The sequence below is a fragment of the Sturnus vulgaris genome, chromosome 15, assembly GCF_052056855.1.
Source record: "Sturnus vulgaris isolate bStuVul1 chromosome 15, bStuVul1.hap1, whole genome shotgun sequence".
Classification (NCBI taxonomy): domain Eukaryota; kingdom Metazoa; phylum Chordata; class Aves; order Passeriformes; family Sturnidae; genus Sturnus; species Sturnus vulgaris.
In genome coordinates, this window is record NC_142257.1 from 16,146,423 (window position 1) to 16,171,771 (window position 25,349).

At 40.1% G+C, this 25,349-nt stretch overlaps 1 protein-coding gene across 3 annotated transcripts in view; it reads right to left on the bottom strand.

The window, feature by feature from the left end:
* Positions 1-25,349, bottom strand: part of SLIT3 (slit guidance ligand 3) — a 465,006-nt gene that overhangs the window by 94,000 nt on the left and 345,657 nt on the right. For all 3 annotated transcript variants that reach the window (XM_088173839.1, XM_088173838.1, XM_088173840.1), the window contains 4 exons: positions 15,622-15,772; positions 14,420-14,494; positions 6,552-6,695; positions 3,967-4,110 (listed from right to left, as the gene is read on the bottom strand). In XM_088173839.1, the coding sequence (XP_088029965.1) occupies positions 3,967-4,110; positions 6,552-6,695; positions 14,420-14,494; positions 15,622-15,772 (514 nt within the window). The remainder of the gene's footprint in view (positions 1-3,966; positions 4,111-6,551; positions 6,696-14,419; positions 14,495-15,621; positions 15,773-25,349) is intronic.

Here is a 25,349-nt window from a genome sequence, read left to right on the forward strand (position 1 = left end):
ATAAAGTATCTAAACTAATATTGATGGCATTTTCACATTATGTATGAATGTGTTCAAGAGTTAATATTTTGGTAGCACAGAAAGAAAGATGATAATGAAATTTCTTTAAATCATAGCATATATTTTAAGACAAGAAATTTGAAGGCAAGAAACAGGCACTTCAAGTGCAGGTGTAGTAGCTGAAGTAGCTTGTAAGTCTTCACTTGCAAGATGCTTTCACAAACTTAAACATGCAGCCAAAATCACATTAGGACTTCAGCCAAGCAATCCCTTCAGAAAACAATAGTACTGAAGACAAAAGCATGTGGCACAATTGAGGTGGGGCAGTTAGAAAGCAACTCCTAAATTCTGTAGGTTCTAGGCCAACATCACATAGCCACAATATGATTTACAGCTGCTCTCAGCACTGCAGCACAGCCCACTTCAATCACGGCTCTGCCCTGGAGCTCTGGGGTTAATCCCATGTGGATTTAACACAGGCTTTGGACATTGTGGAGAACAGAGAACTGGGGGGAGCAGAAAACTCAGCACAATTTTATAAAAATACTCCACCTGCTTCCCACGAAGATACAAATCTGCAGGAAGGTGAGAAAACCAACAGGTTACACAAGAGCTTTCAGACAGAAGGTGCAAAAAAGCACTGAAAGCAATACTCTAATTCTAGCTGCTTTCCTTCTGAATTGTTTTCCATTTTCTTTAATCCATAATGGGACCACATGCAGGATGCTTTGTATATTTTCCACACTGATACACTGGTATGAGCAGAGTGCCTAAACCAAATGTCTAAACCGCTGACAATGAGGGAGCCAGTGCTTCAAAGGCCATTTGTTCCACTGATGGAAGACAGTGAGATCATATTCACAGAGCTACTTCCATAACACAAATCCTCAGAATTAAATACTCTACAACTGGAAACAAACAGCAGGTGTGTATAATCAGGTTTCTGGAAAAGCAGCAGCTCTGAGAGTAAAGGACATTTTGCACATCTAGAGAGCATCTTATGAAGACGTATCAAAAACTTTCATGAACATTCAATCTACAAAACACTCCACATCAAAAAACAGTAATTATCCCTGTCTAGAGAGAAGAGATTGTTTTGACTTAACATGCTACTGCTCACTAGCTGAGCAGCAGTAACTATCCAAAGAGCCTCCTTTTCTTTGTGGCAAACACAGGTTAACATATAATGTGAAATTTTTGAATTCTTTAGTTCAGAAGTTGGATTATGCTTTTTCTTAGGAAGTAAGAAAGAAAGAAAGAGGTTGTTACAGATAAAATTAATAAATAAACAAATCTCCCATTTAAAAATTCAAATCACTCCAGGCAAAAAAATGACAAATTTATCTTGTCAGCAATTCCACACGTCCTTCTGCCACTTTAACAAAATCTGGATTTTATCCTTTTCCAACTGCAGAACAGGGATTTTTAGCTTTAATGCAGTAGGAAGTTCACACACGTCCCTACATACATGCTCTTCCCACAGCAAGACTGTGATGCAACTTTTGATAGAAATGTAAGATGAAGTCTCTTCTTAAAGTATCACATGGATAAAGACATTTCCTACTTGACTTGAAATGGAATTGAAAGTCTGGAAAGGCCAATTATATGCCAAAGCTTTACTCACTATTCAAGTGGAGTTCTCAAATCAGAAACAGTAATGTTGGGCAGAAAAATTGATGTGAAAACTCATCATTATAATAATCAGAGTTCCTACACATACAATAGTGATTTACCCACTCAGACAGAAATACAGCAATCAAATTTTTAGCAGAGATTTGGTACTAACATAAAATTCGGAAGTGTTTACTCAAGGAAATAGACGTATTTTAAAAATCAAGGGGAAACAGAAGTCTTGAGGAATGAAATATGCATATCCTACTACAAGTACCTCTTCAAAATTGCAAAGAAGTCATAGAATATTAACTATTTAAATGGATTCTAGTGACCTGCTAGAAAAACATGCTGGAACACATTTGGATGTTTTTGAAATTAGGTTGAAAATATATTCTGGAATTCAGGTTAAGTTTATACAAGAATAGTTATATGTCATTCTGGCATTAGGTTCATGCAGTTATTTTAATAATAATCCACGGAAAGCAGTTCTGCTTGCAAATATCTCCCCTTGACTGTGTAAGGACTAAAAGACATGACTGAATTCTCCATGTGAAGAAGTGCATGTGCACTTCAAATTAAGATGCTACAGTGCCTAGTTTGACCAACAACAAAATAGAATTCTTCCTCTATTGGAAATCATTAGATAGGGCATTATTTTCAGAGCTGTCCACATTTTGAGAATATCAACGAGACTGACTCACAAAGGCTAAGAACAAAAGGAGCAATGCTCTTCTAGTGCTGTAAATATGCCAGTATAAAAATGGAAATAGGACTTTGCATGAATTTTTGTCTCCCGTTGGTAGATGTGGAAGTGAGCCATTACAATACCTAAAGTGTGGGCTGAGCAGGGAAAGCACTCACACCATCTAACTTCACTGGTGGTGTCATGCAATAAATCCACCTACAATGCAGCACTGCTGGGAAATGGACAAAGCTGAATTCTGCATTTATATGTCAAAAATCACCATGGCCTCAAGCCAGGGTCTAAAGAAGTCAAAACCACACCTTTTCTGCCTATAGATCAAACACAGAATGAAAATATGTCAAAGAACAAACTTTTCCACCAAGACACAGCTAGGAACCAACAGGATTATAAATCAGTGCCAAAGCAATGCATTCTAATTAGTAGCAGCTTTAATTGCTCTCACAAGAGGAAAAAAGAAAATGGGCTATTTTCTAACAAAATATGACAAAGACAATTCTATGAAAGCAACGTAGGGGCTTCACAGACTGATTCAGGGAGTCCCTGTACAAAGGGAGCCACGGAGGGAAGCACAGAGACAAGTGAGAGGAGCAGGCAGGCACTGCCTGCAGCACAGTGACAACAAGCTTTCAGCAAGTGCCACTTGCTTTGACCAGAGACTTGAAAACAGTCAATAATCTGCTTGTTTCTCCCTTTGTCCATCAATTTCAAGGAGACTCTTGGGACTACACAATGTAGAAGGAGAGAAAATTTTGTGTTCCTTATGCTGCACGGGCTAATGCCAAAATGATAACTGATTTGCTGGTGAAAAGTTGCCACAGCAAAGGGAAAAGTGTGAGCAGCAAAGCAGCTGAGATTCAACACTTCTTTGTTTGCCCAAACATGATGGGAAATGTTTTCCAATCCTGAAATGCAATAGGATTGAGAGTTTATTTAGACTGCACAATTAGGCTGTATTTTCAGAACAGACAATTTCCATTAACAGCAACACCAGGGTCCCCTCTCACAGCTGGAAACCAAAGGCAGACTTTCTTTCCATACTTATCAGTCTGTGCTTTATTAAAATGGACACTCTAAAAAAGCATTTAAAAGTATTTAAGAAGCTTGTGAAATATTTCAAAGAATGATTGAGAAGTGTAAGAGAATTAAATAAAAGCTTACGTTGGGATTTAAAAATTCACATTCAGTAAGACTTTACTATTTTGTCTTCTTCAGATGCTCTGAAAATCTAAGAATTAGCTAGTAGACTTCTGATGTTTAACTAATTTAACTGAAATCCAAGAAAGCTGTTCTTACAAAATCAGACTCTACTGACACTAAAGCAGCTTCAGGGAGCTGAGTGTGTGATAAGCTGCACTCTTTTAATCTGCAGAAATTGTTTTACATGACCTTCCCCTGCACTGGACTATGACACAGCAAAGCAGTCACCCTCCCTGAGGCTGGCAACCTCCAAGTGTTCTCAGCCACTCCAGCTGAAGCTATTAATTTTTTTTTTTATCACACCTTGTATCCTCCAAACCTGTGGTTTCAGTAGGATGGAGTTTTCTTTCCCTCGATGAGGTTTTCCATATAAACTGAAACGTTGTTTTTTTTCAAAGGAAAGCACAGAACAGCACCATGACATGTTCATCCATAAAAAGATAACTTACATTGTAGACAAGGAGACCAGAGTGCTGAAGGCTCCAGGGGTGATGGTGCTGATGTGATTGTCGTACAGAGACAGGAGCCTCACTGAGCTCAGGCCAGCAAAGGTGTCGTTGTTTATACAGCTGATGGAGTTGCTTCTCAGCATCCTACAAGGATTAAAACAGGGAATTAGGAACTACTGGGAGGGGGTCTAATTTCAGGATGGGAGGTGCTTTACCAAGGGCATCAAGAGAAGCTTTGGAAACCGTTCTGTTTTTATTGATTGCTGAAGTAGAACACAGCTAGAGGAGGGTTAGATTCATGTAAACATGGTATCGAGAATTTAAAATGCATCTCTTCTACTCAACATTAGAGGATGATGGGAGCTGCACATCTGAAAGCAATATGTAATTAGAATTATTACTAGTGACAAACTTGAAATAAAATCTGAAGGCTCAATTTAATAAATATCTGAGAATAAGCTGAGATGTATTTCAGAGATCAATTGAGAAAGACTGCCAGAATTGTGCCACAATAACAATATTGGCTGCATTACTTCTGCTCATGTCCTGGATGTTTTTTATAATCCACACTGTAAAAGTATGGAAGGAAACAGTATCCTCATCAAAAATTAAGGAATATCTTAGGAAAGATTTCCAGACCTGGCACAGGCTCTGGAATGTTATTATTGTCATTAATTGTGCAGAGAAAACCCAGTAATCATTCTATAAAATGGTCTTTGCTTGCTGCTTGTACCAAATGAATCAGTGCTGTGTTTTGGAAGATACATCTCTCTGAGTTGTTATGGTAACAATGAACTCAACAATAAAGACCAATTAATCTGAAAGACTGGAGTATCTTGTTTCACTCCATTGCAAAAAAGGCTCATGTATTTGTTACACTGCAAGCCAATCAATATCTGGGTCTGTAAACATCACTGCACTGTTGTGATATTCCTACTTAGGTGAAAAATTATTCAGTAATTAAAGCACACTACCAAAGATCTACAAAATACATTCAGCTCGTGCTGCTGTTGCAGTGAATTGATCCTCCAAACTGAGAAGGGTTAACTCCTGGGGATCAAACTCATGCAGTGAACAATGGAAATTCAGACTCCCTTAGGAGTTTGAATTTAAATCTGAGATTGGTATCTGCCAGCTGGGCACTGAAATGCTACATCAACAGCTACCTGAAAATCACCAGAGAGAGTTTAGATATGGCTGGGAAAACATTCACAGCATCATCACAGACATTCCATGTTTGAGGCTGAACATTGGGCTGCTTTTGCATCACTGGTCTCTGAGCAGTTACCACCAGAGGCACCACGGTCTCTGTAATTTTGGGACTGCAGCTGGGGTGAAACTGTGTCAGGAAAGACCCACAGGGCACAGAGACACAGCTCTGCCAGGTCAAGAGCACAAGCTCTAAAATGAACAGGTAGTAAATGAGAGAACAAGGCTTAGCAGCAGCAGGAAACATTTCTCCTGCCCTGTATGGAATGTATCAGGCAGCAGAAGTGCAAGATGGGATGGATGAATTTGAATGCCAATATATCCTGTATAGTGATTTATTATATTTCAGGAACATACAGTCTTTGAAAAGCTGGACCATGACCCTGACAAATGCACCCCCTTTCCAAAAGATGACTATTTTAATGCTGAAAGAAAGTCAATTAATGGATAGCAATGTATGTCCCTCAAGCCAAACCCTCTGGTTTCATATCATGGTTTACCATGCACTGTGTGCCCTTCCTAAAAGAAAACTTAGACTCACAAATCCTCATATCATGCTGTGTATATTTAGACTGCTTTATCAGCTGGGGGAAATGTAGGTCAGGGCAGCAGGATAGCTTGAATGTTAAGCATCTTTTTATTAAAAAATGCTGAATTTTGTTTAGGAGCACTGCCACAGGCTGCTTTACAGTATAAAAACTGACTTAATATCTATGGGCAGTATTTTCAAATCCCTTAGTAAAGTGCATACATTAAATTAAGGAACAGATGGCTGTAACCACAAAAAATGTTAATGGAACAGTGAAAGTTCCATATTTGTCATTACCAAACAAATGAAATGAAACTTGAATTTCTTTTTACACTTGAATAAGGACTGAACTAATTGTGTCATGATACCTTGCAACATAAGCAGTATTTTTTGCTAATGAATAAACTGCAGATTTTAATTGCATTTTGATTCCTAGAGCCTATTCCTTGACAGCCACCTAGTCAAGTTCTATCTTTCTACAGCAAAGCTTCAATTTGGGCGGAACAGTAGGAGGATGGACAAAGATATAGCAAACATGTTCCTACTCATCTTGTTTCCACAGGAAAGAAGAAAATAATAAAAGTATTAGGTTACTGGAAGTGCAAAAATTTGACACATTACAGGATCCCCATCATGTCAGTCCTGTGAAAATCTGTCCATTTTACAGAAATAGCACACAAATCTCAAACCTGCCCAGGACTAGAGATATACTGAAACCCCCATGAGCAGGCTACAAAGCCCAGCAGTAGCACTGGCTGTCAAGAACAGATATTTGAGCAGGCACTGCTGCACCTGAGCACTCAGCCTGCTCAGAGAGGAGCAAAGGCAGGGCTTTGTTTGCACTCACAGGGTCTTCAGGCCCGAGAGGCCCCTGAACATCCGTCCATGCACAGACTCCAGCTGGTTCTCCGTCAGGATCAGCTCCTGCACGCCCGAGGCTCCGTCGAACGCGCCCTCTCGGATCTCCTTGATCTTATTGTTGCTCAGGTTTCTGCAAGGACACAACCAGTCACAATCAGAAAATGAGTAGTGTTTTATTCCAAACATCACACGGGAGGGAGGAAGATGGGGAGAATTTGTTTCTTTTAGTGGTTATCTAGAAACACATTCATCCAGCAAGGACAGCATCCAGAAATGCAAAGGTATTCCTCCTGTTCCTACAAACAGCTCCCTTGCACTCATCAAAACCACAAATAATTTCAGCTATATCAAGGTAATGTAAATTAATGCAGTTACCAGCTTTTGACACCTCATGTAGTTCTTTCTTATCCACCTCAGGAAAGAATAAGTGGAAGTTTCCAGCATCAGATTCATGTCCATGAAGTAATGGACAATGCTGGGGTCTGGGTGCTCATCTGGCAAAAGTCAGTTAATGTTACTGCCATTGAAATGGTGTCACAAACTGAAATATGGACAACTTTTATTCACTATACCATGTATCTGACACCAACTTTAATAAGTGCACTTAAATAAAAAAAAATCACTCAAAAGGAAACAAGTATCTCTTAATTGTCAATTCACAGTCACTGCAATACACAGCATTATTTTCTGAATATTTACTCTGCCTATACAGTCTCAAGATGTTTGCTTATAGATCAATATTAGAAAACTTTGATCTACAAAGTCAAATGAAGTTCTCCTGAAATGCAAAATTAATCTTTTGAATATTTCATATTTGTGAAAACCCCAGTGAACAGACAATTTCTGAATGATAAAAGTGCCATCAGAGATGCATAAAAATAAATGGCATTTAATTATTTAAAACATTTATACAGAAGGCCTTAAGCACATTAAAACTTTGAGCCTGAGTCCTTCAAGTATCTCCCATGATGTCCTGTATAGATTATGATGAATAATTCTGTTTGTTGAGGTTTATGACAGGAAACATTGTTCTTTGTTTTACTATCTACAACAAAAAGGAGAAAGTACAAGGTATGTTCTTGCTCCCAAGAAGATGCTAAATTCCAACACCATTACTCACACAGAATAGCACATTATTCCAGAAACGATCCCAGTACAGACACAGCATGAGTAATAGTTTCAAAATCCAATTCCAGGTGATATAAAACAAATGACAAGGTATCAGATTAACACCTGGGCTACTCTGCTCAGAAGAGCTGGCAATCTTACTGGGATAAAAGTTGACAGAAGACATGGAAAGAGGACAGCTTGGCCTCAGATAGAAATAATGTGGGTCTTGCTCTTTTCAGAAGTCATCACTTAATAAAATAAAAAAAAAAAAAAAGAGCCTCAGAAATATGTTTCATGTGGGAAACTGGAGTACACTGGTTTATGTCTGCTGAACAACTGTCAGAGAGAGGGCCCTACAGCATGTGGCCCATCACCTCTTGTGCTTTCTTGTGATCAGAAAGAATAGGAGCACGCCAGCAATCAGCCAAAAATAACATAAAAACATATAGAAATACTTACACGCAGATTTCTCTTTCCAGAAGTTTAGTGCTTTGTGCTAACGCTCACATGAAGAGTTTATGTTCAGTGTCAAAGCAAGTCAAGGGAGGATATTCTGGCATATGCATTTAATTTTGGGGCTCAGCTATTTCTCTAGTGGAAATGTTTATAGCTCAGCATCTCTTTTGAATGTTGGCATAAATAAATGCTCCCAAAGATGCCCCTCCTGGTACAGATCATGCCACGATGCATATTTGCACAGGATAAGTAAGAAAATGTTTGTGGGGAGAAGGGAGGGTGAGTGACTGTAATAGACAAAGACTTTGCAGATTGCAAACTGACCTACCCTTGTAGTTACAAAGTTTTATTACTTACTTTTTACCATATAAAAGATATTTAGGTATATATATTAAAACATGGGGGGCAATTTTTACGGTCTATTGGATACCGAAGGCAAAAAAGAGCAAATATTGGAGACAAAAAATGGCTACGATCTGCAAAGGAATTGGCACCTTTATACAGTGCAAACATCTGAATTTTAATTGCTGCCAAAGGACTTCAGCAGATAGGCAACTCCAGTCATTTGAGTTAATAATGCCTGATCTTTTCAGCAACAACAAAATTACCCATAAATATGCCAGCAGTCTCGGAAGAAGCCAATTATAAATACCTTTCCCATGCAGAAGATTTGAAAATGCAAGATTATGTTGAAATCAAAGTTGCAAGGCAGAGAAAAGAGAAACTCTGCAGTAACAAATAGGTAAAGATGTTACAGCCCTGCAATCCTGCCTGGAGTATTGTCAGAGCAGATGTTCTGCCAACCTGGATTTTGTTATTTGTCTCCCAGAATTAGAGTTTCTCATATCAGAATGCAACAAAAAAAAGTGGTAGATGACAACATTCAGGCACCAAAAAAAAAAGTTTCCTCCTAAAGTCTGAACAGCTAGAATAATAAACTTGAGAAATTACGTACTTTTCAGTCTAGAGTTACCAGGAAAAATAATCAGCTGGTATAAAGCTTAAAAAATGAAAGCATTGTAACCTTCTGCCTGCTCTGCAACTCAGAAACCTCTAACTCCATCCTTCCCAGTTCTAAAAGATTTTTTATATGTGATCATCACACTTGACAAAGAATTTTTTATCAGAAAAAGCCTACTGACAGTTTATAGCAAACTCCCACTACACAAAAGCCCCATCCTCTTGCAACACTGAGCTTCTACCACAATTCTTCTTGAAATACTGGAAGACAGTGGAAAAGAGACTGAGTTTTGAGATTCCTATGCCCTCTGGCAGGACCCAAATGGGAGACAGCATGACCTCAGCCTGGTAACTCCTGAGGGCTTATTCCATAAGGACTTCCTGATTTACTCTGGTGATAACATTTAATTCTATTCCAGACTTTTACTTTGGGCAAGAGGTTAAAATAAATTTTCAGAAAGCCTGGGTCTGCTTTATGGGGGGCTGTGAATAGGAAATGAAGAGATCAAGGAGCTATCAAGGTGACATTGTTCACACAGCTCACTTTTCGGTTGCATTTTATTTACTTTACAGCTGAAGTTTATATTAATGCTCTTTCTGTTGATCTCATAACTTCAGCACAGAGCAAGCTGGATTCTATTCAGCTTAACAGAAGCATTCACCCTGCTGTACCTGCTGGGTTAATTTCAGCATTTCAGCTCCCCACTGCTGAGTTACTGACTCACCTTTCCATCTGGAAAACCCCTGAGCCCAGCCCAGCCACAAGGGATCTGCTTGGTCTCACCTCCAACCCTGCAGTTTTATCAGAAAAACTGCCTTTTCTGAGTGGGGTTTCCCTAGAATATTTCTGTCTGCTGGAGATGTGTTTGGAATCTTTAAGTAGATGTGAGGAGGAAAAGCCCAGTGCTGCTGCATTCCTCTGGAGGATGCTGAGAGGGTTTTACAGCCTTTATCAATAGTCTGGCTGGTTTTGATGGTGTGAGCTCTTTTCAGGAGCTGCATGGCACTGAAAGTCTGCAATAGTACAGAGTGAATTGCACCCAGTGACACTCCTACACTCATCCAGCAGAGCAGACTGATGGCCTTGCTGTAAAAAACACCATGAGCACAAGAGCCACAGCATGCTCCACAACACGACTTCCAGAAAATAAAGTCTGCTTCTGTATAACCAGTGACAGATGACTGCAACCTCATTTACCATGGCAAAATTCATGCTTAGGGGAAGGAACAACAGGTAACAGCTGTTTCCAAGGGCACAAACTATTTCTGCCTACCCAAGAAACTTGATATACTGGTTTTGAAACTGACTTCTAGTTTGCAAACTTTATCATGATTCAATTTTATTTTACATATAAAATGTTCAAATCCTGGTCTGACACTCCATACAGTTCAATCTAGCAGAAATACTTACAGCCAAATTAAGCCTCCAAAGGCAATTACATGCTGGAGGTGGGCTGGCAGTACCAGCTATTGGCAAGACAGCCTGACATTTCTTGTAATAAAGACCATATTATATGTTCACATTGTAACTTTGGCAAGACTTAACTGAATGAACTGTTAGATGACCCTTTCAGGTTCTGAGGTAAATATTTTTTATTACTCTTGTTCTCAAGAGAAGAGGTCAGTCCCCTTTCTCCCTAGCACTGCACAAAGTATGGCAGTTCACCTTTCTATTTTGAATGTGAGCTCTTTGCTGATTTTTTTCCCTGAAGAAACAGCTGCTGGGACCTCAGTGGGAATGATCACTGATTTCCTGTAGGCACAGGAGAGTGGGCAAGCTCTAGAGATTGAATGTGGGGGCTACAACCTCTGCCTGTGGGTCAGCAACCATTTCAGCAAGCAAGGGTATCTCTGTGCTCCCTCTGAGTCACATACCAGGGGGGTTTTGGACATTGAACCTGTCATGGCCAGGAGACCCCTGCAGGCTCCCACTGCCATGGAGTCCCCAGGCACTCAAAGGTTTTTCCTCTAATCAACAACCTGAGGTATTTCCAGGGAGTGGTGGGGCTCCCAGAGTTTGTTTCATGCTGAATTTGGTAGCTGCTGCAAGAAAAGATCTGCTCCCTTCCACGAAAGTCAAACCTTCACCTCTGTGAATGGGGATGTCTCCCCTCTCCCTACCTGAGACCCTGACGTGTTGTGTGAGAAGATCTCCCCCTGGAAATATAATTCCCCGTGAAAGGCAGGAGCTTCCCATGGCTGGAGGGCAGCAGGTCCTGGAGCCCTTCTATATCCTGGGGATAGCATACCCCCAGAAATCCAAGTCCTGGAGCTGCTCCCACTCTTCAAGAGCTCAGAAACACATCCTTGCATTTCTCCTGCACTTCAGGCAGGTTCAAAGTGCTCTTTGCTAACCACTGCAAAATATCAGCAACACAGTCCTTGGAGCCTGAAGTCAGTGGGATGGGGCTCCAGCCTTCAGAGACTTCAGCTTTCCCCTTACACTTGCAAGATCAGGTAAAGCAATACAGTAAAAACACAATGAAAGCAAAACAGAGGTCACTGCAGAACCCAGTAAATTACTTCTGGATTGGATTAGACCTCTCTAGAAGAATCTACACCAATCTTTTTATTCTACTGTAAAAAGCATTAAACATAAAGATGATTAAAATTTAGATTATGAAAGTAGCATTATGTATACAGGACTTTGCAGCTAATTATTGAAATTGATTATTTTTTAAAGGCACATGCAAATATGTTAACCTTTTAAAAACCAGCAGGGTAATAATAGCAATTTAATTACTAAGTAAAATGTAGCATCACATTGCATTATGTATCTCTGACCTTTAAATTTCTATATCAAGAATTCAATTTTGTTTTGCATTAAAATGTATTAAATCCTAGCCTGACACATCATACAGTAAGGTTCAGCTTAGGAGGACTATTTACAGACAAATTACACCACAACAGCTAATTACATATTAGAGGTGGGGTTGGTGCTACCACCTATTGCAAAGGTGGTCTGACACTTCCCTTTGTTTTTCCATCATTTTGTCTCTCTCTGGAATTCTGCTGGAGCTTTACCAGCCACAGAGGAACCATGGTTCTCTGAAATGAAGTTTCTTTGCAAAGTTTTTTGGCATGGATCTGTCACTAGTCCTAAACTCAAGTGAAAGACAACCAGAGGACATGCATTCAAATACCCTTCAGATATCCATATTACAGATATTCAGATTCATTTTGGAAAAAAAGAGTATTTCAGAGAAAAAATAAAGAAAAAAATTTATATTGTTTAGGTTAATGCCCTGCCACTGCAAAGCTCTGGGCTGTTTTCTTCAGCCTAGGAAGCAATCCAATCTCCAGACAGATTCCTCCACCTGCTTTTTGCCTTTAACACTTAAGTAGACAAGGAATATCTGATGAGAGAGTCAATACTGTCAATCAACTAATAGGTTACTTGTCCCTTATACACACTAAAAAATGGGGATTTGATCAGTGTTCCTCTCTGATTTAAGAGCAGCAGTGAGCCCCAGTGCACACCCTGTGCCTGGCAGCCCTGCCACACAGAGCTGCTGCTTTAGGGCCATGAGCAGCAGCAATCCCATCTGAGCATTCTCCCACATTTCCCTTCTTGCACGGTGGAGAGGGGCCTTTCATTAGCAGAAGGAATTGGCCTAGTAAAAGCAAAATAATAACATGGAAGGAAAGGGGTGTTTGTTTGCTTGCTTCTTCCTGGTAACCCCTTCTTTTCACAAAATTGAAGAAAACAGGAAAAGTCTAATCTGGCTTTTTAAGGATCAGGCCACTGAGTAAAACTGTGGTTGAAATGTTGGTCTGCTCATATGAAAAAAAAACATTTTCAGAAAATCCCTTTAATTAAAATGGAGAAACTTCTTTAGAGCATCAGGCAGAACTAAAGAAATGAGCTCAGCTACCAAGATTTCCTAAAGAGTCTCTGCTTGGAGGCTGCCACTAAAACCCAGCAAGAGACACTTTGTAGGGTGCAGTTTCTTTTTGCCATGAGTTTGACCTGTTCCTGCACACCTCTGATCTCAGCAGCTGCCATGGACAGATAAAAGAATCTTTCGTTTCACAGGAAACAAACTCTTAAAAATGCTCTCACAATGGTTTCATGCTGGATTTATGCCCAAAATACAGCTCCTGTCGAGGCACCCCTTCCTCTGAGTGATCGATGGAGACAGGAAGGACAGCACTGCACTTCCCTACAGTAAGTTTTAAATAAAAACAAATTATTCCAATTTTCAAAACATAAATCCTGAAGGTTTGATGAGGATAGATGCTTTCCAGTTTGTGTGTACACTTATATAGCATGCATTTTTCATTCCTGTTTACTATCTACTTACACAGGGAACAGAGCACTTAACAATGTCAACATCATTTTCTGAGTGCACTGTAGCTACAAATTATTGATCATTCATAAAACATGAGGCAAATGTTTGTGATTAGTTCTTCAAGTCTGACGGCCTGCACTTACACAAATACCATCCCACCCCAAGCCTGCAGAGCTGCATCTGAAACTCTTACAGAAATAAAAAGAATCCCAACACAGTTGCCTCCAAAGCCCCTGAGATCTCACACGGATTCAAATGGCCAGGAAGCTCCAGATGGCAGAAACCACGTGAAACAAATGCAGAACAAATTGCCTGGTTTGGTTGGGTTCTCTAAATTGTTTGATCCAGACAATAAAACCTTACTAAAAGGAAACAGTTAATGAGACATTAGCAATGGGTCCATAGGGTTAAAACTTTAAATAACTTCAGAAGGATCCATTTTGAAGACTATCAGCAGGTATCTGACGTATCATTCTCTTCCCAAAACGCTGCTCTTATCAAATATATACAATGCACTATGCCAGGACTGTCAGCAGAATTATACAGCTATATTTGAACAACTGATCTATATGTTTGCTAATTTATTCTCCTCTCTAAACCAATAATGATCACCAGAAGCTGCCATCGTCCACATCTTGTAATATTATTTTCCTTTGACTATTTGAAACAACCACACCACAGCTGGAGGCACACAATACATTTGAGAGACAAAACTGAAATGCTAAATGTCATAATCATCTCTAACAATAAGCATACATTGGAATAAACTCTGGGACAGAATTCCTGTCAGTCTTTATGAGTGAAAGACTAAGAAATGTAGCCTTAAAAACACACTGAAATGTCAGCCTAGGGATCTTCATCTGTCACTATGGTTTAACTGTGCCCATCCATCCAACAGGGAACTCTTTCAGTTTCGTTAAACTCACATTAAAAAAGTGATTTCTACTACTGCAGTACTAAACTATAAAAAACTCATCCCTTCCTCCCTCCTTCCAATCCAAGGCTGCATGTATTCTAACAAGCAACTCAGACTTACATTTTCCTGAGGTTGGGCAATTTCTTGAAGAGTCCAACAGCTTCCAAAACAGAAATATCATTGTCATTCAGACGCCTGAGAAGAACAAACAAAAAGATATTTAATGCTTCACATTAATCTACATTGTCTGTAGATAGATCCCTGTGACATTCAGGGCTGCCACACAGAGAACCATGACCTTTGTTAAGCAAGGCACTCTTTGCCATCTCCCTCAGACTCCCACAGATAAAAGAGTTTAGCTTGGAAGGAAAAGGGACATAGAGGACTATCTATAGTAAAAGCTTAGGAAGCCTTGCAGAGCATAATGCCAAAGGACAGTGTCAGAGCCCCTTCATCTTCCAGTGCACGGGGTAAAGAATTACTGACCTGATCTATGACACACAAACCTCATCTGTGTCACTGAACCTCTGTCGTGCATTCTCCTACATGAGACACACAATTGGAGATGTGGTCCACGTAACCAGATGGACACTGATTTCAGGTCCTTTCCCATAAAAGTCTGCTGATCTTCAAAATGAATGTGAAGCCCACTGTCTTGGCAGGCCTGGGATGTAAAATTCCTTCTCTGATCACACATAGCTCCATTCTGCTATGTAGAGTCTTTGCTGTATTTTTTCTTGACTTCATATCAATAATTTTAATGAGCTTTTACGTAGAGTAAGGACAATAAATACAACACTAACTCAAAAAAAAGAAAATTCTGTTTGAAGGGGCTACTAATTTAAGAAAAGAACCAGAATCTTCAGTTGATAAGCAATAAAAATATTATCTCATGCTCAAATTTCTTGAAGTTACATTAGTTTAATAAGACCCGTTCCACCCAAGTAGCAGACAATGCTGAGATGGAATAAGCTCCCGAACACAGATTCACTCAAGTGGTTAAAACTATTTCTTAAATAAAAATGACCAGGTGCAAAGGCAGAGGACTCAGGGGTAGACTGGAAAGGAAGGACACAGCTTGGGCCTGGCCAGAATTGCAGGAGGACACATGGCTGGTGCACGGGGCTGTGGCTCCTTTCTCACCCCCACAGCTGGCATAAATGCTCAGGAAATGAGAGCTGTGGTGCAACTCTGAAATAAAACTAGCTTTCCTATTTTCACACAGGGATAAAAGTAGGAGGTGCCTTTAATTACCTGAGTCCCTTTTACAGCATTTGAAAGTTAGAAAAGCCAGTATGCTCAGCGGGGAGAGGCACACTTACAGATCAGTGGTGTATTCAGGGAGGTGAGTGGGCAGGCGGGTGAGTTTTTGGTTCGAGCAGTCTACGATTGTCCCCTCGCAGCGACACTTCTCGGGACACACAAGGTCCATGAAACACTTCCCAGTGAATTTACTCCTGTAATCCTCTGACCCTGCAATAAAAGGAAAATATATTCTAGCAAACAATTGTTGATAGCTGCAGCAACCAGAGGTATCATGGAATCCATCCTCAGCATTGCCTCCTGTCATCCCCCAGCTCCTGCACACAGTTTTAATACTTGCCAAGGACTTGTGCTCAGCAATTTTTAAAATTATTCCCCAAGACCTGTCCCTGGTTTTTCACTCTCCCCTTAACAGACTAATTCCTTGTCTAACAAGCTTACCTGTTAAGATATTTTCCAGCAAAGTCACTTTTTTCCCATTTGGAATTTAGTCCAGCAACAAAGAAAAGGCATCTCATGAAAGAATTCAAATGACAAAAGACTTCATATCATTTAAAAGTCCCAAATGTTCAGACCTCATCTATTAGAGCTGGTTTTTAGAGCAATCTTTTATTAGACAACCTTGTCAACTTTCCAACAATTAGATATCTTTATTAACTATGTTAAACAAACAGCAAAGAAAGTAATAGCAGTTTAAATCATTTTCATTTTAATTAAGGAATGGGTAGAGCATACTTAGTGAGAAGCACTCCCTGATGTACCATTACACCGTGATTGCCAGACCTCTTTGACTGGGTTTTTGACCCATTCTAATGAAATGCTTTTCCAATTAGACTCAGTGAACTAATCTGTCCTTTTCAGGTTTGGTTTTTCTCGTTTAATAGCAGCAGGTTGGAAACTCGATCTCCGTGCTTCAAGGAACCAGGAGGATTAATAAATGTGTATGTAAGCAAAGTGCTGCCAAACCCCCACCATGCAATTCCTGCCCACTCACTTCGTATTTCATAATGGAAGCAGCAGAACCATTGCAGGAACCCTGTGCAAGGCCCAGGGATCGTAATTACCAAGAAGCATTTTTCAAGTTTTCCAGATTTTTAAAAGTCAATTACAAGACTTTCTCAGAGAAAGGAGCTGAAGAAGTGTTTTAAGAACCCAAAAACATCAACAAAAACTTAAACCCAAGCTGAAATTTGTTTATAGAGACTTGATGACATTCATCACCTGCTTCCCCTTCCCAGACTGATAAATATACCACTGCCCATTTTATGACCATGTTCTATTTTCTGAAAGAAAAAAGACCATTCCTAAATCCACTATTATATTAATTTATGTTAGGCATTATCTCCACAGGGTGATGCAGTGAAAACAAGCAATTCTACAGGCAATCTAATACTTTGATCCCACAGACACACTTTGGTTTAGTTTTGTAATTCCAAGTTGGAATATGAGAACATTGACATATAGATTTGTACCTCACTACTTCAGTGGTGCTAAATACTTTGCTGGCTTTTGTGCTTATTATAAATTATACATCTAAAGTGCAACTTCCCTGACAGCACAGCACTTAAAGTATTAGGACAACTGGGCATTTTAAAGCATTATAAAAACACAGTCTAAGATTTTTCCCACACCACTATAATTTAAACTCTTATCCTTTTACAAAAGTCTAACATTTGATTTCCAGTCCTAGGCATTCCAAGCTTGGTAGCCAGAACGTTTGGCTGTTTATGATTCCTTGGAAACAATACCAAAGACAAACAGTTATCAGAACCAGAGTTTATTAAAACTGCTACAATTACAGTACACATTGAATAACTCCAGTGATCAGAAAGTGTTTTGGAAATCCCCAATTTAACCCTTGAAGATGTACTTCTAAGTTTCCTAGTAAAAGCTCTTGTTGAAAAAAATACTCACAAGCAACATGCAGTTACATAGGGTAAACACAGTTGGCACCCACTCTCCTGATGGTGAGGCACACAGCCTTGCACACTGCAGCTCTAGCAAGTTGATGCTGCCTGGGCATCTGCCCACAGCTACCACCACTGAGACAGGCCTCTCAGCTCACCTTCATACTTTTTGTTCCTTCTCTGTCTTTCTCTTTTCTCCTTTTTTTTGTTTTCCTCCTCTTTTTGAGTTTAAATAAGAGTTACTCAGGTAATCAGTGAGTCAAAAGTAATCAACAGTCTGTATGTGCTCTGCAAGTACTCAGTCATCTCTTAGCCTGAGAGACAGCAGGAATCACCTGCCAAAGACCAGATAAAATTTACTATTTGACCTGAGCCTTGAGATCACTTGGACAGGTGGCTGCTCTATTAAGATATTCCCATCTGGGATAGCAATGTGAAATTCAGCCATCTGCTTGCAGAACTGTTTAAGCACATATATCCATTCCTCCTGACTGCTGGGCTCTGAGAGAACACAACAGGACTCAGGAAGCACCAGTTCACCACCACAGGCATGGAATACTTCTTGCACACTATAAAATCATTCGTGGAAAGCCACAGAGAAGAGATGCATGACCTCTGCTCTCTAGTCTCTAGCAATTCCCCAAATTAAGAAGAATTAAAGTTTGCTGTAAAACAAGTAGCCAAGGCAACAGCAAGGCCTGTGTGTAACTGAGGGCAGCTGAGGTTATTTGATTTGTTAGTTACTCTGAAACATTTTTATTTTACAACCACTGTGACACCACTATCAGGTACTGTGATTTCTTATTATCATAAAACAAATACACTGTGGCATTCTACAGAACAGCAGCACTGAGATATAAAAACATCATATTTCCAAGTGCTCAAACATTCTATGTGCCTTTCTGATAACCACAAGGAGAATCAGGCAACAGAGAGAAATACCTTTTTGTTCTATTCTTCTTTTAAAGCATTGTTTAGAAAAACCTGATTTCAGTTTTTAAAATTTAGCTTTGCCCAAAGGACTTCTAAAAGGAGTTCTGGAAGATCTGTTCTGCTACAAATCAGGCTGTCTCAACAAGGCTTGAAAAGTGACCTGACACATTCATTCTAGAAAAATGATCCAGCTGCCTCAAATTTGGCACCAAAAATATAACCATTGAGATCAGTTGGTCTAAAACTTGAAAGAAGAACCCAGGAACCTCAGAAGTTCGTCACAGAACCACGAGATCACAATTCTCTCAGGGAATAAAAAAGAAGTGCATTTTTTTGTCCCAATTCTACATTGCTAGCTTTAATTTTTATCAGTAACTACAGATAAAATCTAAGAACCCTGGATGTCCTTCTCCTGACAGCTCCACAACAGATATGTGACAAATTTGCACAACAAGGCAATATTTCAGTATAGGAAAACTTCTGTATGAGCCTCTCAAAGTCCTTTACAAATAGGTGTCATTATCTCTGTGTAGGGGAGGCTAGGCAGAAGTATTCTGAAGATCTTACCTAAGCTGTCAAAGCTAAAATGGCCCATTTGGATTTGCTGACTCAGCTTTGCCCTATGGAATTATTGGATAGTGATGTTTCCATACCGGCCATGTTAGCCATGTCATTTTCAAGAGATGAAAGACAATGCTTTGCAAACTCTTTTAAAGTTTTTTTGCATTATATTTGTTCACAATGCAATGCCAGCACATTAAGAGCAGTTCCACAGTTACACTGAGTGGCAGGTGTCTTGCTGCAGAAATGGCATCCAAAGTGTATCTCAAGTGGAAGGATTCACTGGACAACTCAAACAGACAGATGCAGCTCACATTAAATACAAGGTAAGGAGACAAAAGTGATTTTTCATCTCTGTAGTTACAGCCGGAATCACCTTGAATATTATTAACCAACAGAATGCCCGACTCCTTCATTGTGAGATCAACTGAACAGATTAATTACTTAGAAATGGTTATTCTGCATGCAAGGCCTGTGGAAAGTCTGTGCAAACATCACTGTGGCTCCCTGGCAGTGCCCGGGAGCCTGGTTAGCAACACTTCACCTGTTCCACCATCCCCGTGCGGAAAGGGAAAGGGAATCTCTCACCTTTCGATGCTTCTGCCCCGGCAGAAGTATCCAGGCATGCCATGCTGCAGGGAGTATGCAGCCTTCCATGGTGCTTGACAGAACCATGTTCCATTTGTATTGTTCTACCACATGGTTAGATCAAGCACAAAGGAAAACCCCATGGACAGCCAGAGTCAGAGTTAGGCAGCGCCAAAGAGAGAGGAGCGTTGAGAGGAAGCAGCATGGAGAAGCACAAGCTGAAGGTTCACGGAGAGCTGCTCTCCACTCCACCCATGCAAAAAGGTGCTGGATACAAGAGGTCATCCTTTATGCTACTGCAGGAACACCCTGGAGCACAATTGGGGTTAGTGAACACGAACAGAGCCCAGAGTTCAGAGACAGAGCTGACACGAGAGAAAATACTACCAGAGGAGTGCTCACAGCTCCTTCCAGGGAGCATGTGCAGCTCCACCACACAGTGAATGCCCAGTCTACGCTGCTTTTTATTACTTACTCTCTCCTGGTGTCTCCTTTCAGTAAAAATGCCATTTAGGTTTGCTCCATTTATTTAAATGCAACCTTAGAAATACCGCAGCCCATATTAATAACAGCAGATTCTGAGCTGATGGCTGAGCTCTGGCCTTAAATGCTCCCTGAGTGCCCTTTGAGCCTGATTTCAGCTCCCAGAGGCCCTTCATGCTGGTGGCACTTACACTGGCAATCTGTAATTGCCACGTTTTCTTTTCTTTTTTTTTTCTTTGTTTCCTCTGCTCTTTCCAGCAGAGTAGCACACACATGCCACTACAGACATAGACAGCATTTTGTGATTCTGTTTCTGAGAATATTTGTTGGGTTTTGTGCATCATTCGCTGATGGAAGCTGAGCATTCTCTATTTCCGACATCCTGAATTATTTCAAACAGCTTTGTTCTTGTAACTCATTCCTGCAACTTTGACATATAAAGCAGGGCATTCAGCTCAGGCTTGACTGCTCCCACTGGAATAAAGCTCTCACTGACTCCACTGTCTGCAGAGCTGTGCCAGTGGACAATGATTTTGAAAGTCAAACCTCAAACGTTCTTGCAGGATTCCCAGATGAGAGAGGAAGTGGCTGTCCTCTGCAAGTGCTCAGTGTTTCGCTGGACTTCAGTGAAGGTTAGTGCTTGTGCTCTTAAATACAAATCACTTTCCTTAGTAAGGGGTTTGCAGTGCCCAAAGAACGAAGTCAGCACCAAGCAGATAATTCCTTACCTACACGGAGAACAAGGCAATTGCTTGAGCAGAGCTGACAGATAATACAGCACGGGTCTGTGCTGCACCATTCTGCCAGGACCCAGCACTGCTATGCAGAAAAGCCAACACTGAGTTGCTTGGGAACTTCAGGAAATAAGTACAGTGTGGGTTTGGTTCAGCAAAGAAAGTAAGGCAATTTTGTCTATCTTTGCAATCTAAGAAACAAACTGAAGCAGTTTTTTAGGGCAACCTAATATGAATCTTCAATCTCCACAACCTGCCAAACTAGCCAGTCTTAATTGATAATTAGATTATTATTAGATTATTAATTTTCTTTTGTGTCTCATGCAATGTGGCACAAAACCACATTAATTTTCTCACCTGCTTAATTCAAAGTATGCATAACCCTGGAATCCACACCTCATTTACTTAGAAATTATATCTATAACCAGCATTCCTGCCAATAATTTTGTATGTCTGCAGTGAAGGATGTAGAATCCTATATCCTTATTCCTACACTGCTTTAATAAAGCAGAAATTCTGGCTGGGCTCTTCAAACAAATTAATCCACAGTACTTTGTTAAACAATGACAAGTAAAAGTTCATATCTTTCAAAGACTTTCATATGATATACTGATTTACAATGTTAAGTGGGATATCTATAATAAACTCAGTAATTTCAGTGTCAATGAACTCTTTCAGTCCTACCAGACACAAATGCAGCCTGAGCTCTGTGAACACCTTCCTGAGAAACCCCATGAGAATATCTGAACAAGTCTCTCTTCCTTTGCTGCACTAATTAAACACCACTTACAATAACTGCCTAAACTAATCATCAACTGCAACGAATGAGAGGTACCAGCACACAAAGAAATCTGTCAAAATCCTAATTTATGTCCCTAGAAAACAAGAGAGCAGAAATACCAGGAAAGCACACTATTTTATAAACTACATTTTTAAAAATTCCATGAGCCTTTGGATGTACATAAGACCATCCTGCATAAATGTTTGTAAAAAAAGAAGTTGAAAAATGAAATACATCTCCAGCTATTTGCCAGCTTCCATGAAAACCCCTCCCTTCAGACACCTTACACACGAACAGCATTGTATGGTTTGCTCTTGGTGTTCGTTCACTTCTTGTAATCCATGTTCTGTAAATCGGTTACTGAACCTGCAGTTTGCAAAGAATTTGTACACAAATTTTTACACCTATTTTTAACTGTCCCATCAGGCTGCAACACCTCAGGAGACTGCTGCAGTCTCAGAATAGTCAAATGAAAAATGTATTGTCCAATTGCAGCACCAACATCCTTGCACTGGTTTTAGCTGACGAACTCTCTTCATGCCAGCATCTCCTCTGGTATTTTCTGTATCCCATTCAAATGGCCACTACACACACACAGTGTGCTACCTTAGCACCTGTGCTGCTGCTCAGCTTAACCTCAACACATGGGATGGCAACACGAGAGAGTAAACTTCGTCCCACCATAATTTCTGAGGTGAAAAGAGCAATCAATCACTCAGCTTTCTGACACAGTTAATTAAGAGGACAATTCAGATCTCAGGGGAGGAATCTACACAGCCCTGCACTCTGCCTACATGGGGAATCTAGGACAACTGTGGTATCTGGATGCCGAAGTGATATGGAGGCATCTGTGACTCAGGAGTCATCCTCCCTCTTCCCAGTGCATTTTTGCAAATAAGGATGCTGGTGGGTAACAAAGCTGTTCAGATATTTTGCTTTTTTGAAGACTACTTCAACTCAGAAATAAAATGAGGCAGAGCCTAAAATAAACTTTCTAACTGAAATACGTCAATTTACTTTCTTATTAAGAACCATACTCTGCCAAACAGACCCACCTGTTTTATGTTAAGCTTATGCTTCCTTCAGTGAAATGCTTTCCATTCTTTCCCCTCACTGCAGAGCCAGAACCCTTCACCATCATGTTCTTCACAGACTAGTGAAGGCCCAGAGTAACTGACACAATTAACATAAAGATCTGAACTGCTATCAGACATGTGCAGAAAAGGCAGGGCTATAATCAGTATCCAGTACAGTCAAATTAATTTAACAAAAGCAACACTTCCACAGTACAAGGGAACCCAGCTCCATTACTATTAGTCATAGCAATTGTATTGTGTTCTCTAATGACTTCAGCTTCAGGAAGAATTCATGCAAACCAAAGCCCAAATATACTGAGTTTCAGTGTACCATGAAAAATTAATATTCATAATTACAAATTCAGTGTAGAATTTAATCTGCAGGTGATTTATTGGTGTTAAACAACCTTCCATTCAGATAAGAATAATTCTGAGGCACCACAAACATATCCTCAGTTTTGGTATATTCAAAGGGTTTCTCAAGGTAGTTCTACTGAGTCTTTGTATCTTTCAGGGAAAAAGAAGGAGTACAACACACAGGATTTAACTGAATAAAACCAAAACGTACAAAAACCCCCAAACTAAACCAAACCAAACCGCAGACAGAAATGTGATTGCAGTTTCTCAAATCATAAGCAGTGGTTCCTATCCCTTTCTCTTAACAGCAAAGGCAAAGCTGTGGTGAGAAAAGTGCTGGAGCTTGGCCTCAGATGAGATTTCCCACTAACATGAGCAGGTCTGGAGCACCCAGGGCAAACCCAAGGGCTTGCTCAGGAGCTGCTGGAACCCCACACTCCATGGGCAGGATCATCACATCCCCAAAAACGTGTCTCTGTAGCACGTGAACAAGGCAGACAGGAACAGGTGGATACCTGTGCTTTCCATCAAACAGAAAATACGAAGGGCAGGAGCATGAGCCCATGGTTTGTAAATGACTATTTGCTTATTAAAAATAAAAGGAATTTGCAAAGTTGTCATCAGAGTGATTGGCAAATTATGGGAACAACTGGAGAGTGTTTCAATCAGCTAAATTATGTAAAATCTGGGTTGAATTCACCTACCTTCCATCACCTTTAAACACTGGCTGAGGAATAGCAATGCATTACAGCTTTCAGTTTGAGAGCTCAAAATCTTCGACAGTGTTTGCACATCACTAGGAGCAGAGTAGGGCATAACCCAAGCAGTCCAAGGGACATGAAATGTGTGAACTCCACAGGGAGGGGACAACTGTCCTGAAGTACAGCTTGTGCTCCCCTAAATCTACCCATGGCAGTTCTGTGCTATTGAAGGTGCAACAATGCAGACAAGAGTGAAGGAAATGTCAAGTGATTACAAGAAACAGCAAGTCTGTTCCAAAGCAGACAGGTAACCCGAAGAAGGTGAGTGTGTATGAAGACAGAGACTGGAAAAGACACAAAGAATTAGGAGAAAAGCTGCAGTTAATGAGAAGAGGTTTTATCAAGTACCTTGAAAATTATGAGTGAACAAAAAGCAGTGACATTACAATCTAATAATTAGGAATAACATGAGAGAAATGACACTAGCCCTAAATATGCCATTTCTGGACCCCAATGTACCACATAGGCTGACTTTGCTTTGGGTTGGGTTAACAAGAAGTAGTGTCCAAAAAGGAGAGAATAATGCTGGCAGATGGTTCATTTTCCTCCTCCTGGTCTCCCCTGCCCTTCTGATTGTACAGCACTGTCTGGAACGGAAGTTACTAATTAAAGGCAGTTAGACACAATGTATGCAGGAGGAAGCAATAAGACAGGTTCACTTCAGAGTAATTCATATAGCAATCTTCTTTATAAAAGTCTTATTTCTAAGAATTAGAAGATAAAGAGCTTTTGTGATGTGATGTTTGTAGAAGCACATTGCTTTGATCATTATCAGAGATCGTTTGTGTCAGTACAGCAGGTGAAACTTTCATTGCTTTTGAAATGCACAATATACTGAAAAATGCAAACATATCACTGGGAGAACTAGATACACAGCTGAATGCAAGGGCAATTCTTTCCAAAAGCTATTTCATACACAGTGTCACACAGCAATCAAGGAACCTGCCAAGTCTTGAAGTGACAATAAGCTACCACAGAGACAACACAATCTGCTCATAGATTCATTTCCCTTACTCCTAAAGCCCAGTGCTGCCTTAGAAAACAAAACTGCTCTGTAGTGAACATAATCAAATGCTTCTGGGCAGGATATTTGTGATGATCTTTTTTCCCCTTATTCATATTAAGAATGGGAGCCTTCAGTGACCTAAGGCTGCCAAGCACCATTGGATCCTTAGGTGGTCGGAGTGGGCAGATGTAGCAAAAAAGAAAATTATCACCAGAATTTCACTGTTGCCACTGAAAAGGACAGTATTTCCCTTTTCTAAACAGAAGAGAGAGAATTAGTCATAGCCTGTCCTTCTGATTTCTCTTTCAAGAAAACATCTCAGATATTTTAGCCTCAGATTGTATAGCCACGGGGAGACAGCTGGGCAAGGTGGAGATTTGTTATTATTGTGGTGCACTGCATCAAATGGAAAGCAAAAAATCACAGGAAATAATATCTATTGCAATCTGAAGTTTAAATATATTTGATGGTATATTCAAAAGCTTTGCCTGTCTCACAGCCCTGGGCAAAAATATGTCCTGTTCCCTGCTGTTCCTTCATTTCATGCTATAATGCTTCCAATTCTCCTTTTAAAAAGAATTATGTACATTATCTACCTGT